This window comes from Dendrobates tinctorius, unplaced genomic scaffold (genome assembly GCF_039654945.1).
Source record: "Dendrobates tinctorius isolate UK_male_01 unplaced genomic scaffold, ASM3965494v1 ptg000120l, whole genome shotgun sequence".
Classification (NCBI taxonomy): Eukaryota; Metazoa; Chordata; class Amphibia; order Anura; family Dendrobatidae; genus Dendrobates; species Dendrobates tinctorius.
In genome coordinates this window covers 27,421,909-27,441,820 of record NW_027361788.1, presented here as the reverse complement: position 1 = coordinate 27,441,820, position 19,912 = coordinate 27,421,909, and the positions used below count along the sequence as shown (strand labels likewise).

The 19,912-nt window shown below is 42.0% G+C and overlaps 1 protein-coding gene across 1 annotated transcript in view; it reads left to right on the top strand.

Moving 5' to 3' along the window:
* Positions 1-506: 506 nt before the first annotated feature.
* The window catches only part of FPGS (folylpolyglutamate synthase), a 114,974-nt gene continuing 95,568 nt past the window's right edge, over positions 507-19,912 (top strand). Inside the window, exon 1 of the mRNA XM_073540948.1 lies at positions 507-542. Coding sequence (XP_073397049.1) covers positions 507-542 — 36 coding nt within the window. The remainder of the gene's footprint in view (positions 543-19,912) is intronic.

The following is a 19,912-nucleotide window of genomic DNA, read 5'->3' as shown; positions in this document are numbered from 1 at the left end:
GGGTGTATGTGTGTAAGCGTCTCTTGTACATGTGGAAACTGTCACCATACATACAGGAGATACTGACATGTGAAAGAAGCCTAAGGAAAAGAGGCACCCAGGCTCCCAGCTGCAGAAGTGATCAATGCCTTGATCCAGCTTTTGTGGGGAACAGGACTGGATTCTAAACCAAGTCAGTATGAAACTTTTTGTTGAACTCTTTTTTTTTACTGAACTTCTCGCTATCAGCTGATAGCCAAGCATTTATTGGTGACCATCACGCTCTGATGATCGGCATGCTGGTGATTATCAGGAATCATGCTTTTCCTGTGAGAACACCCACATACACTGATCCACACAGCTCCTCCTGCTTGTATACACACCTCTGGAAACTACTGCTGGGGATTGGATGGGGATCTGCCTCATTGTGAACTTCTTGTAGTGTACAGTACATGAGAGTGCTTTGTTGCACTGCCAGGTACTATAACCTTTGTCCCATAGTATTCTGTGACATGTTTACGTCCTGTATGGAACAGCTTACAATGATCAAGTGTCGGCACCAGGTAATAAAAAAAAGCCCCTTGGGGCAATGTACTAATATGTTTAGTCTTAAAGGGGTGGCCTAGAAATTAGGCTAATTCCTCCAGGACAGGAACTGTTAAAACTTGTAGTTCTGCATTAGTCCAGGGTTAGCCTGGAATGGTAGATTCTCACTTGCCATCATGAAATGCCATCGCTGAGGGCAGATCGTTAATATTCACAGGTAGAAAGTCTATTACCATCAGTTTGTGCTTTCATTTGAGCTGTTTAACATGCGCCTACAAACTCATTTGCTTATCATTTTTCTTAAGAAAACCATATTAATTTTAATCGGTGTTTTTTTTTATCTGTTACTCATCCTTTTTTTTGGTCAGTGTGCCTGTTTTTACCATCAGTTCGGCATTTGCTTATTTTGTATGCAAGAAAAAAAGTTTCCAAGTTTTTCCTACTCATTAGACAATACAAAACTGGAAAGCATTAATATGCAATACGGCTGGCATACATGTAGGGTCTATTTGTTTTTCATTGACCCATTGACTGGAATGAGTAAGTTTGATTCACAAATAAGATCAGAATCAGACATATCTGTTTTTTTTTTTATTTTTTTTGCAGACAGATTTTCCACCCCTTAAAAATTGAGACATCCGATTTTGATCCAATTTGGGGATCAAAATCGTTTATTCAAGTCATGTGAACATGCCTACTGACTTTAAGGATTTGTGCATACCTCCCAACTTTTGAAGAAGGGAAAGAGGGACAAAGGCTGCGGCGCGCGCAGCGTGCCGCTGCAAATTTTAGGCCACGCCCCAACCACACCCATTTCACAACTAGTCAGAGAGAGAGAGAAAGATAGGAGAGCGAGAGAGAAAGAAAGAATAGAGAGAAAGAAGAAAGAACAGAGAGAAAGAGGGGAAAGAAAGAACAGAGAGCAAATGAAAGAACAGAGAGGGAAAGAAAGAACAGAGAAAAATAAAGAGGTGAATTAAAGAAAGAACAGAGAAAAAGAAAGAAAGAACACAAAGAGAAAGAAAGAGGGGACAGAAAAAAGAACAGAGAGACAACAGATAGAAAGAAAGAACAGAGAGAGAAAGAAAGAGGGGGAAGAAAGAACAGAGAGCAAAAGCAAAAACAGAGAGAAAAAAAGGGGAAAGAAAGAACAAAGAGAAAGAAAGAGGGGAAAGAAAGAACAGAGAGTGAAAGAAAGAACAGAGACAGAGAGAGAAAGAGAAAAAGAAAGAACAGAGAAAAAGAAAGAGGGGAAAGAAAGAAAGAACAGCAAGAGACAGAGAAAGAACAGAGAGAGAGAGAAAGAAAGAAGTAAAGAAAGAAAGAAAAAACAGAGAGAAAGAAAGAGAGAGGAAAGAAAAAGAAAGAAAGAAAGAGAAAGAAAGAAAGAGGGGAAAGAACAGAGAGAGAAAGAAAAAAAAGAAAGATTAGAGAGAGAAAGAAAGAACAGAGAGAGAAAGAAAAAGACAGGGAAAGACAGAAGAGAGAATAAGAAAGAAACAGAGAGAAAGAAAGAAAGAACAGAGAAAGAAACAGAGAGAGAAAGAAAGAAATAAAGAAAGATTCTATAAAGATACTATAGCAGCCCAGCTCCCATTGTAATGCCCACCTGAGCCTCCTGGTGCAGGACATATAATGATGCGCTCACATGGCCGGCATCCCCGATTGCAAGGCAATCCTGCTGTCCGCGCTGTCAGGGGACTTGGTGATGGATCTGAAGCATTCCCTGAAGTGCCTCCATGGTTATGTCACAAAATCAAAATTACCTAATTTCTGGTCAGCTTCTAGCACATCACTTCCGGTGGACCGTCATGTGCGAGTTTTAAAGTGCTCCTCGGGGCTCTGCCATGTACTCCTGTGTCCGTGGGAAAAGCCCGCTTTGTGTGCCTCGTAAAGACTTGGCTCTGCTCTGTACATCCCGTACACACACGGCTCCTCTCCGTATACCCCATACACACACGGCTCTGCTCTGTACACCAAGTACACACATAGCTCCGCTCTGAACACCCCCGTACACCTCGTACACTCGCAGCTCCACTCCATACACTTCGTACACGCGCGGCTCCGCTCCATACACCTTGTACACGCTGCTCCGCTCCATACACCTCGTACACGCACGGCTCCGCTCCATACACCTCGTACACACGCAGCTCTGCTCCATACACCTCGCACACACGTGGCTCCACTCCATACACCTCGTACACATGCGGCTCCACTCCATACACCTCGTACACACGCAGCTCTGCTCCATACACCTTGTACACACGTGGCTCCACTCCATACACCTCGTACACGCGCGGGTCTGCTCCATACACCTCGTACACGTGCGGCTCTGCTACATCCACACTGTTAACCCCTCCTGACCCCACACAGAAACTTCACCTCATCCAGCACCATGACAACCAGCACAGCAGAGTCCTGTAGACACGGAGGCCCCTGATCAGGTGAACCCTGACTCCTCCCCTCCTGTGACCTCATCACAGGTTCTGTGCGCGCAGCCACAGAACAGCTCAGCCACATCATTGCAGGGTGCTGTTGGTCTCTGGGAGGGCAAGGATGGGGTGCATGGGGGGGGCGTGGCGGCTCAGTGCAATGCGGGAAAAGCTACAGTAAAAAGAAAAGACACCAGGAAATGGTTGAGAAATGCTAACAAAAATGCTGGTGGTCAAAACACAAAAAAATGCTCAGGAAAATACCAAAAGAATATTAAAAAAGACGCTAACAAAAACGCCTTCTGGCCTGTCTTTAAGCATTTTCCTGGCGTATTTTGAGCCTTCCTTTTGACTTCTATTATAAAATGTTCTAGCTGTGAAAACCATGTATAAAGCATATGCTTAAAAAACAGAAGTGTGAATGAGGCCTATGGCTGGTTTTGTATGGTGGAGTCTGGAGAGAAAACTGACGGCCATTTGTCTGGCTGACAGCTATCTCCCCCCCATTGCCCCACCTTAACTATGTGTTGGTAAATTTGATTATACAAACACTCCTTTAAGGATTTTAGCACAGTTTTACAACCATAGTAATAAAAGTCTATATAAATTCATCAATACATCGCCACATTACAAATATCGGCAAAGCCGAAAATCATTACTGCGCATGCGCCGGTACACTATGTCCTGGAAGTATTTTGCTGTGTTCCGGTACATAGTGTACCGGCGCATGCGCGGCAATGATTTTCGGCTTTGCCCACAGCAAAATTGCTTTCCGCACACGCAAACTATGGTGTAGAACTACTAGAATTCCGGAAAAAATCGCGGACGGGGGCCACGGATGGGGTGGAAAAAAAAAGAAGAAACACCGCCCATCGGACCAGACACAGGCCATTTACATAGGCCGCCAACTTCCGGTGACAGATTCCCTTTAAAAGGGTATTTGAAGGGGTTGTTCAGTAAAAAAAAGTATCTTGATATTTAAATAAATTAATAATAATAATAATAAATTTTATTTCTATAGCGCTGACATATTCCGCAGCACTTTAAATTTCAGAGGGGACTTGTACTGACAATAGACATTGCAGCATAACAATAATCACATAGATCATAACAGATACCAAGAGGAATGAGGGCCCTGCTCGCAAGCTTACAATCTATGAGGGAAAAAAGGGAGACACGAAAGGTGAGTGGTAACAGATGCCCTGTTTGTATGGACCAGCCATATGTTAAGTGTGTAACAGTACAGATGCAGAGGGCTAATGGATGCATAAAGCATGTGGGAACATGATGCGGGAAACCTGGTTATGGTAAAAACTTTTGGCTGTGCCCCATAGGGATAGATTAGGATAATGTGTTGAGGCGGTAGGCCAGTCTGAATAAATGAGTTTTCAGGGCATGCTTAAAATTGTGGGGATTGGGGACTAATCGTATTGACCTGGGAAGTACATTCCAAAGAATTGGCGCACCACGTGTATAGTCTTGGAGACGGGAGTGGGAGGTTCTGATTATTGAGGATGCTAACCTCAGGTCATCAGCAGAACAGTGGGCGCGGGTAGGATGGTATACTGAAACAAGGGAGGAGATGGAAGGTGGTGCTGAGCCATGAAGAGCTTTATAGGTGAGGGTAATAAGTTTGCACTGGATTCTGGAGTGGATGAGTAGCCAGTGTAATGACTGGCAAAAGGTAGAGGCATCGGTGTAACGATTGGCGAGGAATATGATCCTGGCAGCAGCATTCAAGACAGATTGGAGGGGGGAGAGTTTGGTAAGAGGGAGACCAATTAGAAAAGAGTTGCAATAGTTGAGACGAGAATGAATAAGAGAAACAGTAAGAGTTTTTGTGGAGTCAAAAGGAAGAAGAGGTCGAATTCTAGAAATGTTTTTGAGGTGCAGATAACAAGAGCGAGCCAGTGATCGTATGTGGGGGACAAAGGAAAGCTCGGAGTCAAGTATGACCCCAAGACAGCGGGCATGTTGCTGGGGAGTAATAGTGGAAACACGGAACACGGAAATGGCAATGTCGGGTATAAGTACATTAGTAGCGGGAGGAAACACAAGGAGTTCAGTCTTTGACAGGTTCAGTTTCAGATATAGTGAGGACATGATGTTAGACACAGCATTTAGACAATCGCCAGTGTTTTCTAGAAAGGCTGTCGTGATGTCAGGAGAAGAAGCGTATAATTGGGTGTCATCAGCATAGAGATGGTACTGGAAACCAAATCTACTGATTGTTTGACCAATAGGGGCAGTATACAAAGAGAAGAGGAGGGGCCTAGGACTGATCCTTGAGGAACCTCAACAGTAAAAGTTACACAACTTACTCATATACTTTAATTGTATCAGGTGCCCTAATCAGGGTTGCCACTAGGAATTTCAGAGCCCCATACTGGCAAAATTTTCTGGGCCCCCTTAAGACTCCACCCAGGCTCCACCCCTCGAACTGTCCACAGCCCCACGTGTTGTGAACACTTTTGACCTGATTTCTGAGTTTGGGCTCCCTCTGGTGGTTGCTGCGGGTAATGGAGCTGGTCGAGTTGACCGAAGTCAATCACCTGAAGAGGAGGAGTGGAGGTCAGGTGTTACAGACTGGGAAGATTTAAGTGAGCAGGCTTCCTTCAGTTGTTGCTGGTGATTTGGTTTTCTTCCTGTGCATTTTGAAGTCCGCTTGCCCCCTGCTTGGTCCTGCATCGTTCAGGTAAGTTGTTTGTTTGCTGGAATCTTTTTGCATTTGATCCAGTTTTGCCTTTCTCTGCTTTCTGCTTTGCTGTGTGGGTTCAGCATTGTTCCCCGCTTGGTCCTTTGCTGGACCCCGCTCTATATGCCACAGCTTATGTCAGTATATTCAGTATTGCTAGTCCCCTGTTATATCAGTATCTTTTGTTTTGCTTCCAGTTCTCACCAGAATGCTGATCTATTGGGGGAGAGGTCGTGTGGCCTCAGTATTTTTGCATATCAGACGTGTTGGATTTTTCTTAGGGTTTTGTGTGTGATTGCAGACAGTATCATTTCTGTCCTGTCCTATCTAGACAGTTTGGGCCCCACCATTTGCTTGCTCTATTTTCTGCCTGTGTTTGTGCCTCATCTTGTCTCACCGGCAATATATGTTAGGGGTCTATCTATTCCTTTGGGGTTCTACTCCGGGGCAGTTTAGCTTTCCCTTTTCTTGCTTTAAGCTTAGTTAATTCTTTGGCTGTGCCGAGGCGTCTAGGGCATCGTAGGTACGTCTCACGGCTAATTCTAGTTGTGTTGTTTGTTTTATGGGTCTGCACTCCGCTAAGTTACCAACCTTTCTGGTCATCTTGTTGCCTAGCTTATTCCCCAGTTATCCTCCTCGGTGACCTAATCATAACACCCACCACTCTCTCGTTTAAAAACTCCACTTATCACCAATCACACATTAACAGTTCCCATCACCAGATCACACATATAGCCAGCATCTTTTGTTTTGGCCAAAAGATTTTTTAAGCCACCACCACAACAAGGTAGATTCTTTTGGCCGAGCTTTACTCTACTCTATCCTATTAATCATTTGTCAGAATATCCAATACAACTTAGGAATTTAGGAATATTTTAATTTAGTTTTCAATTTTTAAAATGACCAATAATATCACATACAAGGGACAAATACAACCGCACCATGACCAGACACCATATTACCACCACATAGAGACCTATAATACCACATACACGGAACAAATACCACCACACCATGGCTGGAGAACATACAGTATTACCACCACATAGTGACTGAATACTACAATATTGATTGTTAATAAAAAATACAATACTAATATCACCACCATAAAAGCCACTATATACAGGAGATCTGTAATTAGTATGCAGTGTCTGTGTACAGGTAATACAGTGATTACCGGTGACATTATGCACAGGAGCTCTGTATGCAGTATCAGTGTACAGGTAATACAGTGATCAACAGTGACATTATGCACAGGAGCTCTGTATATATTGTACATGTTATACTGTGATCAATGACATTATACACAGGAGCTCTGTATATAGTGTCAGTGTAAAAGGTGTAATAGTTATACTGGAGGACTCAGGAGTCTTTTTGAGTGGAGCAAGATACTACAGAACACATTTTGTAGGTGAAAAAGTCTATATTGTAAACACACGGTGCTTCAAACAAGTGCAGAGAAAACTCAAGTCCATAACACATAGAATAACTACTGTCTAAAACTTAATAAGTCTGTTGGAAACCTCATGCAAACAGCAAAACAGTCTGTGAAGTGCAGTTTAAACTTGAGAATGCTGGAAACAAGTAAGTCCATGTCTAGTCCATGCACGGATAAGCAAGTCGAAACAAGGTGTTAGATTATCCAGGGAGGCCTGGGTAGGTAGTCTCAGACTAAGCAGAGCAGTCCCAAGCTTTGCAGCTAATTAAACAAAAGCAGAACCAGAGCAGCAACCAGCTTACGTGTTTAGCAATTGCAAGTGAAGGTCAGCGGCACAGAGGAAGCAGCACAAACAGTCAGGAGCAGGAGGTACACTGGCACAGATGAATACAGCAGGATCTCAGAGAGCGAGGAGCAGGATATTCACACAGGTTTGCAGGAGCAGCTACAAAGCCAGGAAACCACCAGGAGCAGGACACAGGCAGAATACTCTAGCACAGACTAGAGTATGGGGTGGAGTTATAAGGCAGGAAGACAAGGGGCACATGAAACAAAAGATGCCATCTTAAAAAAGGGGAGGTATGCCCAAAAGGTAACCAAAAATATTCAGAGTCCTGACATTAGGTAATACAGTGATCACTGGTGACATTGTACATAGGACTGCTGTATATAGTATACAGTGTATAGTGTTAGTGTACAGGTAACACACTGAATCACCAGTGACGTCTCTAGGTGAAGTCCTTCATCTTTGCTTTTCTTCTTCATCCAACCAGGGCTCGTCTAGAGCACCGCTTGCAGAACAGAGGCTGGAGTAAGATTTCTGGTGTAAGGTTTTCCACAACCAGTCATAAAATAGATGAGTGGGCTTTGCCACTCCCCATCCCAACTTCGTCCATTTTGGTGGAGATGGCTGAAACAGGGGTTAAAATGCCAAAAGTCACAACATTTTAGCACAATTAAAAGTGTTTTACAATGCTCTTTGATGAATTAAGGCCATAGTTTTTTCATATACATATAGACTATTACAAGTTCCTGTATGAGCCATTTATGTGTCTGGGGAAAGTGCTGTAACAACCAATTTACAGCTCCCGGACCATGCTTAGATCTTCCATCAGGAAAGTTGGGCAAAATCCTTTGTCGGCTATATTGGATGCCATCCCTCTTTCTGAAAACCAGCTATAACTAAGAAACATATTATTTCATGGTTCTGGATCATCAAGCACTAGGCTGTTCTCAAAATAAAAGTTCTGTGTATGTTCTAAATCCAAAGTCATTCCTTTAATCCTTAAGATGGCTTTATCCGTGCTCAGTCTGTAGCCATAGGTATTGGGCCTAATAGCTGCAAATTCTGTGATATGTGTGCCCGGTGGCACCTTGCTAGTGAATTCCCCAAAGCGATCACCTAAAGGTGGGTTCCACTCCCCATGTTTGCTTACAAAAATGACAGAGTCTGCATCATAATAGAGACATCTCTCTCGTAGTTTGTCCAGAAGCCTGTACAGCTCTAGCCTGGCATAAGCCATGGTAAAACTAGCTATAAAGACATTGGCATTCTTGCTGGGCTTGTTGTGTCCTTTGGTGAATTTCCAGTTGATGGCTGCTGTATCCTCATCTATGAAACTTATCTCAGAAACCTCATAAGATGGTTGGAAAACATAGCGAAAAAGCTCATCAGGGTCAGTCACAATGTTTGATTTTGGGAAATCAGATCTCTGACCAAATTTTCCCCACAGGAAGTTTATGAACAGGTCAGATATTTGCCTTTTTGCTGGATTCACCTTTATATTATCAGCCCGTAATTGTATTCCTTCTTTCTCCAGGACGGTGTCAATGTAATGACTCTTCTTGTCATCATCTGTGCACCAACTTGGGTAACCTAAAGCCTCCTCGTGATCCCTACGGTGTAAATTAATGTAGGGTGCAAAGAGTTCACCTGCGGTATTGGGAAAATTCCAAATCTCATAGATACGTCCTATCCTATAACCTTTCTCTACTGCTGCCTGCAGCTCTATGGTGCACCAAATGCCCGTTAGTGAGCGTGCTTCATCCTTGTGGGAACATAGCCGCTTTGAAGGGTTTGTGGCACATGTGTAACATAGGGTGAAGACTAGTTTTTTATTAATCTTAATAGGTAGGACTGGAAATAGCAAACCTCATGGAGGATATGTCTTAACTTTAGCTATGCCAAAGTACTTGCCAATAGGACCAAAGTTTTCAAAATTGATTTCTGGGTGGCCCACTGGGTACGTCTTGGTCTGGTTGACAAATGGGTAAAGACTTGTAATGTGGTAGTGATGTATCGTCTCTCCTTGCGTCACTTTGTGATATAGCTTAGTTGCGTTTCTTCTACTGCCGTAAAGGGCATCCCGAGGGGCCAGTTCGGTTGGTAATTGCTTTTCAAGAAGGAAATCTTGAAGTTTCCCTTTGCTCTCCAGCATCTCATTCCATTTGTTTTCACATATTGCACGGACTGTGAATCCACAACGCAGTAGATATTGCTTTTTGACCCTGAAGGTCTGATATGACGGACTGTAGTGAGATTTGGGGGCATCACTGCAATCAATTTTTTTGCTACAAAGCTGACAGCCATAAATGGTGCATGGGAGATATTCAAAGGCTATTTCCTTGCCATTAGCCCGAGCATACCCATCCAGGGAATATTTGCCAACTTGTTTTTCGCCACCATTTAAAGCATGCCGTATGCTGATGTTTTCTGTAAGCGCAACATACAGAAGCCACTGAATGGCTGGTGAAGACGTGCGTTTGAGTCTTATGGTAATTATCACCAGGTAGAATGGCAATGGTCTCTTTGGGAAGGAAGTTGAATCTATACATTGCCATGCAGACAGAGGGCAGTGAAATCAGCTGAAAGGGGTCAATGCACTCAACCGCTTCTGCAGTTCTCTCTCTTTGGTTACAATATGTTGTCATTTGTTTCTTGCTCATCTCCATTACTAGATCTCGGTATCGCTCACATGCCTGCCTCAAAACCTCCACAGCTTGACTACAGTGTGAACTGAGCTCTGACTTTAGGTTAAATGTGGCATTTTTGTGTTTCTCGTACTACACCGTGAATACTTCTCGATCACCGGGAGTCATGAATGCAACATCGTAATACTCCATAGGCGGCAAAGGGCCAACATAGGTCTGGTTGGTTTCAGTATTAAAAGACTTAGGAAAGTATCCCTTTAACACCGTAAAACCCATAGCTGAAGTAAGATTACCGAAATTCACAGGTAGGAAATTTAGAAAGTCTATGAATCTTATGTTTAAATCGGGTAAAGTCACACACAGTAGTCTGGGGCCTTGTGTGATCAGTTTTACTTGTAGCTTTACTTTTATCAATGCCTGAATAATAAAGCGGGCATCGTATCGGTCACTATCATGAGCAATAAAGGTGAATCCGTGAAATTTACCACTGGTAAATAATTGGACAAATTGCTGTAGACATCCTTTGCCCTCGAATTCCCAAGTAATGTTCCCATGCAGTGTAGAGCAGCAAACAAAGTTTGGTATATGTACTTGCTTCTCCATTTGGCATCAATAGTCATAGAAAATATATTTATCAGTCTTTTCTGGTGCAGTGTAAGGTGGCATATAACACTGATGACTGGCATATCTATCAAGACTTACTCCGCACACATTACATACTGGGCCCCTACATTTATGGTCAATCCCGGATCCTACGTACCGCATGCAAGAATCACAAAAAGTCTTCACTTTACAGAACATTTTATTGTCGCTGGCTAATTGTTGGTGCTCCTCAAAACATTTACTTGAACGGCAGAATACGCAACATTTGGGGCATTTTGGTTGGCCATCAGCACTTTCCATGAATTCATCTTTTTGGCAAGCTTCACAAAAGTATTTGCAAGAGTGATTGTTCTTCCGTTGAAACACTGAACTGCATTACTGACAAAAATAAGTCTCCCCCAGAAAACCTTTCATATTCTTGATGCCATAATAGTGATTTTCGTGGTGTAAAACATAGACAATTTTGCCCGTCTGGCTTGATTCCGTGTGAAAGTATTGCCATTTGTCCTGATTGTAGTAAAGAACTTTGATGCGGAGGCCCAGATGTTTCTAAAATTTGGCAATGTCGTTGAAACTTACGAGCTGGTCGTCTGGGATGGACAAGTCCTTGTGCAGTTGTGTGGCACGAGCCATTATAAAGGCATCACCGATGTCAGAATCGGCTATGAGCGCAGATATACTGGCAGCCAAGCGCAGATTGGAATTGTAGTTGTTAAAGTCGTACAGCCATTGTCTCTTCTGTTTAATTATCTGGCTGTACGCTATGGATTTCAGGTGCCGTTTTGCACCACCTCTTCGGTTTTTCAGTATAGTGGCTGTAAGTTTTAGGGTAGCGCCACGTAAGCCCTCCTCATTGCTTTGGAGAGTTTTGGCAGCTGAATTTAAAAATACCTCTGCCGTCAAATCCGTAGTTGAATGCTTTGATGAAAACACAAGGTCTAAGGAGTTTCCACCTGTTAGTCTAAGTTGTTCAAAGTCACCAGGGCTGATATCCGCCTTAATCTGAACGGCAGAATGCACGGTGTTCATGGCTTCCAGAAATTATTGTATTCTGTTTACATTCACAAATCTGAAATAGTCAGATAGTGTAATATTCCTGTAGAATTGATCATTCTGTCAGTGTTGCCACGTGGTGGATTCTGTTTTGTGCCATTATTGGCACCTAGGTGCACATCACTAAATTGTGCCTCATCATTACCCAATGTGATGTTGGCGTGTTGTGTTTTGCTTGAAACATTCTTGTTGCTGACACCTTTTAACTTCAGCTTGCTGTTTACTGACTGCTTAGTACATGTTGATATTTTTGTGGCATGTTGTGTATTTATATTATGCTCCTTCTTAGACTTTTTTGGTGTTAGAATGTCTGTAAAAGGCAAATATCTCCCTTTGCTGGCTGATGTAATCTGAAGCTTTGGATTTTGTCCTGAACTTGTAATTGTAGCCACATCTACTTCACACGCTGAGCTGTTACATGTGGGATGTTTGCGTGGTTGCAGATCCGCACAGGTTACCTGTCCTTTTCTGACGCCTTCCTTTGTTCAAAAGCTGGAGGGTTTATGACATTTTTCAGGGTGTCCATTTGAACAACTTCAGACACTTTTTTAGTTGGTTTTGTTTTTCCTGTCAAATAGAACAAATGCATTGTGGTGTCATAGAGAAAATGCAATAAAACAGTTTGTTTAAGCACTAAAGTGCCATAAAAGCCTTTATACATTAAATCAGCCTCCCTATTTTTAGCTGGACTAATCAGTTAGTGGGGGCTCCAGACTCTTGCCTGACAGATGAAGTTGTTGGAAAGGAGTATGGGTCATGCAGAATTACAACACATCACCCTTTTTATTTCCTGGTAGAAAAGCCGCTGGCAGTGGTGCCTGGCGAACAAGCATTCGACGTATATTTGTCTGCAGCTGCCACTAGGCAATTTCACTACATCATTTAAAAAAGTTGTCTCATCTTGTTACACTGGTAAAATTGCAAAAATTTAGCAAAAACAGGAACTCTCCCTGTTATTAAAGTCCTTTATTTTCTCCAGAAGGAGGAGATTTTTAATTTTATAGTGTATTTCTTCTTGCTTAGATTACCTGCCACCTCTGCAATGTGTCTGAAGTGGCCGGTTACCTACTTAAGTAGCAGACATCGCCTCTAATACAAGGTCCTTGTGCCCATCTGAGGGTGCTTAGGCAATTGCAACATGGGAGAGTGCACATTTTGGACCAACAGTACGACCATGCAGCTGGCCTGAACTGTCAATCTTCAGGAACGCATTGCCAACGACAATGTATATTGTAGACTCCTTTAAGTGGTATAAAACCCGTCCGCGTTACACCATAATGAAAAAGGTGAACAGAAAACGCACAATTACCAAAACAGTAAAATAAAATAATTTTTATTACATTCAAATTAAAAACTAACAATAAGAAAACAATTATAAAAATAGCAACTTCTATTGTGGGACATGCAAGGCTAATCACCCCTTTAAACATGTTAATATGAGCAAAAGATAGAGAAAAATATACAATTACAGCAGACAAAAATTATATTAACAACACAGGGCAAAATTCCCTCTCACAAAATGCGCTTGGACAAAACTGCAATTATAAAAGTTCAGCATCAGCCATAGCTTACAAAAGCGCTTTAAAATAGACCAAATTCACTGAATCCCGGCTATCAGCCATAGATAAAATGCCCAAATGCAAGGAACTATCTGCCAGAAATTGTGCCAAAGCTGCAAGCAAAAAATATGCTGTGAAAATATCTCACCTAGCCCACTGCCACGTGTGGAATGAAAGACGCGTCCCTCACCCCGACGCGCATTTCATCCTCTTCTTCAGGGAGCGTGATGGGGAAGAGGGAGAGCGGGTATTTAAATAATCCTTCCACCAATGAGAGGAACTTACTTAAGTAAAACCTATTGTGTTCTAACCGCCTTTCTAAGTAGCTACCTCTAAAATGTCTCGTCATCTCCGGTTAGTGAGACTCAAACACCCAGGCTACCTAGGTAACAGGTGCGTGGGTGTCAGGTCATCTCCATGTTACCGGAGGTTTTCAAGACTAGGAGCAGTCAGAAATCCATAGCGAGCACATAGAAGGCAAAGAATTATTAACTGAAAATAATATGCAAACCAATTTTAACAAGGAATCTACCAGTGCCTAAATATATATATATATATATATATATATATATATATATATATAATATTAAAGTGACAACGTGCTGCATAATTAATCTTTTTGTTTTCACTTTATGAAAAATATTTGTCATATGTTTATAATTATTTGTATGTGATTTTTTTAAAATTTGTCTGTAAACAAAAAGATTAATTATGCAGCACGTTGTCACTTTAATATTATATATATATATATATATATATATATATATATATATATATATATATTAGGCACTGGTAGATTCCTTGTTAAAATTGGTTTGCATATTATTTTCATTTAATAATTCTTTGCCTTCTATGTGCTCGCTATGGATTTCTGACTGCTCCTAGTCTTGAAAACCTCCGGTAACATGGAGATGACCTGACACCCATGCACCTGTTACCTAGGTAGCCTGGGTGTTTGAGCCAATAGGTTTTACTTAAGTAAGTCCCTCTCATTGGTGGAAGGATTATTTAAATACCCGCTCTCCCTCTTCCCCGTCACGCTCCCTGAAGAAGAGGACAAAATGCGCGTCGGGGTGAGGGACGCGGCTTTCATTCCACACGTGGCAGTGGGCTAGGTGAGATATTTTCACAGCATATTTTTTGCTTGCAGCTTTGGCACAATTTCTAGCAGATAGTTCCTTGCATTTGGGCATTTTATCTATGGCTGATAGCAGGGATTCAGTGAATTTGGTCTATTTTAAAGCACTTTTGTAAGCTATGGCTGATGCTGGGCTTTTATAATTGCAGCTTTGTCCAAGAGCATTTTGTGAGAGGGAATTTTGCCCTGTGTTAATATAATTTTTGTCTGCTGTAATTGTATATTTTTCTCTACCTTTTGCTCATATTAACGTGTTTAAAGGGGTGATTAGCCTTGTATGTCCCACAATAGAGGTTGCTATTTTTATAATTTTTTCTTATTGTTATTTTTTAATTTGCATGTAATAAAAATTATTTTATTTTACTGTTTTGGTAATTGTGCTTTTTCTGTTCACCTTTTGCATTATGGTGTAACGGACGGGTTTTATATTATTGCAGGTGGCACATATAATTGTTGGATTGTAAAGTGATTATAATCCTTTAAGTGGTAGCTGCAAGCAAAATCAATGAATTTGAGGATTCTCCGGTGGTAGCGCCGGGTGGTCATGTGACTGCAAGTATGCAATTTATATACTTTTGTCGACATTCTGACTAGTCTGTGTCCGGACTCGCTCAATACACTTGCCTTGAGCAAGGCTGCACCCATCTAGTCGGCACATGAGCGCATGTATGCAAATTTCATACTTGGGTCACTTACCTGCCACTTCCTGGGCCGTCAACGGAGGAATCAACACAGTGTGCAATTCGTGTGATATGAGTATTCACAAGCCTGCAGTCACATAGAGTGACTGGAGGATTACAGGGCTGGAAAACACATTTAAAATTTACAACTGAAGGTAATAAAGACAGGTTGCTCTCTCACCATTGACAGGATGTTGTAAGAGGCAGCTGTTACCGTGACTAATCTCTTCCTCAGCAGCATCTTCCAAAAATGCAACTAGTGGAAACATAATTAGACACAATGTTATAATTCATGGCTATTCTGTGAAATACATAAATAGTATTGATATAATATAGTTACCTAATTCAGAATCCGATATATAACAGGAATTATTTTCCTCTGTGAAACTTTCCTGGGACATCTAAAGGAAGAGTTGGAAAGTTAAAGGGTAATTTCAGCTTAGCTCAATTCTGTATCGGGGCCATTGAAGTGAGGTCTACCTCAATAGATTGATAAGATAGGTTATTAACCCCTTACCTACAATTGACGTAATATTCCGTCCATGTGACCATGGACCTAATTACCATGGACGGAATATTACGTCATCGCGATCAGCGGCGCCCACGTGGTGAGCGCCGCTGATCGCGGCCGAGTGTCAGCTAATTATCATAGCTGACACCCGGCACAATGTGTCAGGGGCGGTCACGGACCGCCCCGACACGTTAACCCCTTGCACACCGCGATCAAACGCGATCGCAGTGTACCGGGGGTTAAAGGGAAGCATCGGCAGGGAGGGGGCTCCCTCCGTGCTTCCCTGAGCCCCCCACGGCAGCGCAATGTGCAGCGCTGCTGCAGGGGGCTCTTTCCCTACAGGCCCCCGGATCCAAGATGGCGACGGGGGCCTGCAGGGAGCTGACTTCCTCACTGCCTGCAAAGCGCAGGCATGAGGAAGTCTGCAGCAGTCCCTGTGACAGATCGCTGATCTGTCACAGTGATCTGTGATGTGACAGATCAGCGATCTGTCACAGGACAGTGATGTCCCACCTGGGACAAGGTAATAAAGTAAAAAAAAAAAAAAAAAAAAAAAAAGTGTTAAAAATAATTAAAAAAAAATCGCTAAATAAATCAGTAAAAAAAAAAAAAAATATTCCCCAATAAATCCATTTTTTCAAAATAAAAAAACCAAAAACAATAAAAGTACACATATTTGGTATCGCCGCGTCCGTAATGACCTGCCCTATAAAACTGTCCCATTAGTTAACCCCTTTAGCGAACCCCTTAAAAAATAAAAATAAAAAACGAAGCAAAAAATAATGATTTATTATCATACCACCGAACAAAAAGTGCAATAACGCGCGATCAAAAAGACGCATATAAATATGCATGGTACCGCTGAAAACGTCATCTTGTCCCGCAAAAAACGATCCACCATACAGCATCATCCGCAAAAAAATAAAAAAGTTATAGCTCGCAGAATAAAGCGATACAAAAATAATTATTTTTTATATAAAATAGTTTTCATTGCAAAAAACCGACAAAACATAAAAAAACGACCTAAATGAGGTATCGCTGTAACCGTACTGACCCGAAGAATAAAAACGCGTTATCAATTTTACCGCACGCGGAACGGTGTAAACGCACCCCCCAAAAGAAATTCATGAAACGCTGGTTTTTGTTCATTCTGCGTCCCAAAAATCGGAATAAAAAGCGATCAAAAAATGTCACGTGCCCGAAAATGGTACCAATAAAAACGCCAACTCGTCCCGCAAAAAATAAGACCTCACATGACTCGGTGGGTCAAAATACGGAAAAATTATAGCTCACAATATGTGGTGATGCAAAAACTATTTTTACAATAAAAAGCGTCTTTTAGCGTGCGACAGCCGCCAAACATAAAAACCGCCATAAATCGTAAATCAAACCCCCCGTTATCACCCCCTTAGTTAGGGAAAAATAATAAAACTAAAAGAAAATGTATTTATTTCCATTTTCCCGCTAGGGTTAGGGTTAGGGTTAGGGTAGGGTTAGGGCTAGGGTTAGGGTTAGGGCTAGGGTTAGGGTTAGGGCTAGGGCTAGGGTTAGGGCTAGGGCTCAGATTAGGGTTAGGGGTGTGTTGAGGTTCGGGTTGGAGTTATAATTGGGGGTTTCCACTGTTTGGGCACATCAGGTGCTCTCCAAAGGCAACATGGCGTCTGATCTCAATTCCAGCCAATTCTGCGTTGAAAAAGTCAAATGGTGCTCCTTCCCTTCCAAGCTCTGCCATGCGCCCAAACAGTGTTTTACCCCCACATGTAGGGTATCAGCCTACTCAGGACAAATTACAAAACAACTTTTGGGGTCCAATTTCTCCTGTTACCCTTAGGAAAATAAAAAATTGGGGGCAAAAATATAATTTTGCGGAAAAAAATGTTTTTTTTATTTTCACGCCCAGGCGTTATAAACTTCTGTGAAGCACTTGGGGGTTCAAAGTGCTCTCCACACATCTAGATAAGCTCGGTGGGGGGTCTAGTTTCCAAAATGGCGTCACTTGTGGGGAGTTTCAATAGTTTAGGTACATTAGGGGCTCTCCAAACGCATATGACACCCGCATACCAATCCATCAAAGTCTGCATTCCAAAACGTCACTACTTCCCTTCCGAGCCCCGACGTGTGCCCATACAGTAGTTTTCTCCCACATATGAGGTATCAGCGTACTCAGGACAAATTGGACAACAACTTTTGGGGTCCAATTTCTCCTGTTACCCTTGGGAAAATAAAAAAAATGGGGACTAAAAGATGATGTTTGTTGAAAAAATACGATATTTTTATTTTCACGCCCGGTCGTTATAAACTTCTGTGAAGCACTGGGGGGTTCAAAGTGCTCACCACACATCTAGATAAGTTCATTAGGGGGTCTAGTTTCCAAAATGGGGTCACTTGTGGGGGGTTTCCACTATTTAGGTACATCAGGGGCTCTCCAAACGCAACATGACACCCGCAGACCATTCCATCAAAGTCTGCATTCCAAAACGTCACTACTTCCCTTCCGAGCCCCGACGTGTGCCCATACAGTAGTTTTCTCCCACATATGAGGTATCAGCGTACTCAGGACAAATTGGACAACAACTTTTGGGGTCCAATTTCTCCTGTTACCCTTGGGAAAATAAAAAAATGGGGACTAAAAGATCATGTTTGTGGAAAAAATACGATTTTTTTATTTTCACGCCCGGACGTTATAAACTTCAGTGAAGCACTGGGGGGTTCAAAGTGCTCACCACACATCTAGATAAGTTCCTTGGGGGGTCTAGTTTCCAAAATGGTGTCATTTGTGGGGGGTTTCTACTGTTTTGGTACATCAGGGGCTTTCCTAACGCGACATGGTGTCCGATCTCAATTCCAGCCAAAAACGTCAAATGGCGCTGCTTCCCTTCCGAGCTCTGCCATACGCCCAAATAGTGGTTTACCCCCACATGTGGGGTATCAGCGTACTCAGGATAAATTGCACAATATCTTTTAGGGTCCTGTTACTTTTGGAAAAATAAGAATTGAGGGTGAAAAGATCATTTTTGTGGAAAAAATATGATTTTTTAATTGTACTGCTGTACGTTATAAACTTCTGTGAAGCCCTTGGGGGTTCAAAGTTCTCACCACACATCTAGATAAGTTCCTTGGGGGGTCTAGATTCCAAAATGGTGTCATTTGTGGGGGGTTTCCACTGTTTTGGTACATCAGGGGTTTTCCAATCGCGACATGGTGTCCGATCTCAATTCTAGCCAAAAACGTCAAATGGCGCTGCTTCCCTTCCGAGCTCTGCTATGCGCCCAAATAGTCATTTACACCCACATATGGGGTATCAGCGTACTCAGGACAAATTGCACAATAACTTTTAGGGTCCTGTTACCCTTGGAAAAATAAAAATTGGGGGTGAAAAGATCATTTTTGTGGAAAAAATGATTTTTTAATTGTACCGCTGTACGTTATAAACTTCTGTGAAGCCCTTGTGGGTTCAAAGTTCTCACCACATATCTAGATAAGTTCCTTGGGGGGTCTAGTTTCCAAAATGGGGTCACTTGGGGGGGTTTCCACTGTTTAGGTACATCAGGGGCTCGCCAAACGTGACATGGCGTCCGATCTGAATTCCAGCCAATTTTGCATTGAAAAAGTCAAACGGCGCTCCTTCCATTCTGAGCTCTGCCATGCGCCGAAACAGTGGTTCCCCCCCACATATCAGGTATCAGCGTACTCAGGACAAATTGCACAATAAGTCTTGCAGTCCAATTTCTCCTGTTACCCTTGGTAAAATAAAGAAAATTGAACCTGAAGTATTTTTTTTGTGAAAAAAAGTTAAATGTTCATTTTTTTTTTAATATTCAAAAAATTCCTGTGACGCACCTAAAGGGTTAATAAACTTCTGAATGTGGTTTTAAGCACCTTAAGGGGTGCAGTTTTTAGAATGGTGTCACTTTTGGGTATTTTCTATCATATAGACCCCTCAAAGTGGCTTCAAATGTGAAGTGGTCCCTAAAAATAAAATGGTGTTGCAAAAATGAGAAATCGCTGGTCAATTTTTAACCCTTATAACTTCCTAACAAAAAAAAATTTTGGTTCCAAAACTGTGCTGATGTAAAGTAAACATGTGGGAAATGTTATGTATTAAGTTTTTTGTGTGCCGTATCGCTGTGATTTAAGGGCATAAAAATTCAAAGTTGGAAAATTGCGAAATTTTCAAAATTTTCGCCAAATTTCCGTTTTTTTCACAAATAAACGCAAGTTATTTGAATGCAATTTTACCACTAACATGAAGTACAATATGTCACGAGAAAACAATGTCAGAATCACCGGGATCCATAGAAGCGTTCCAGAGTTATGACCTCATAAAGGTACAGTGGTCAGAATTGT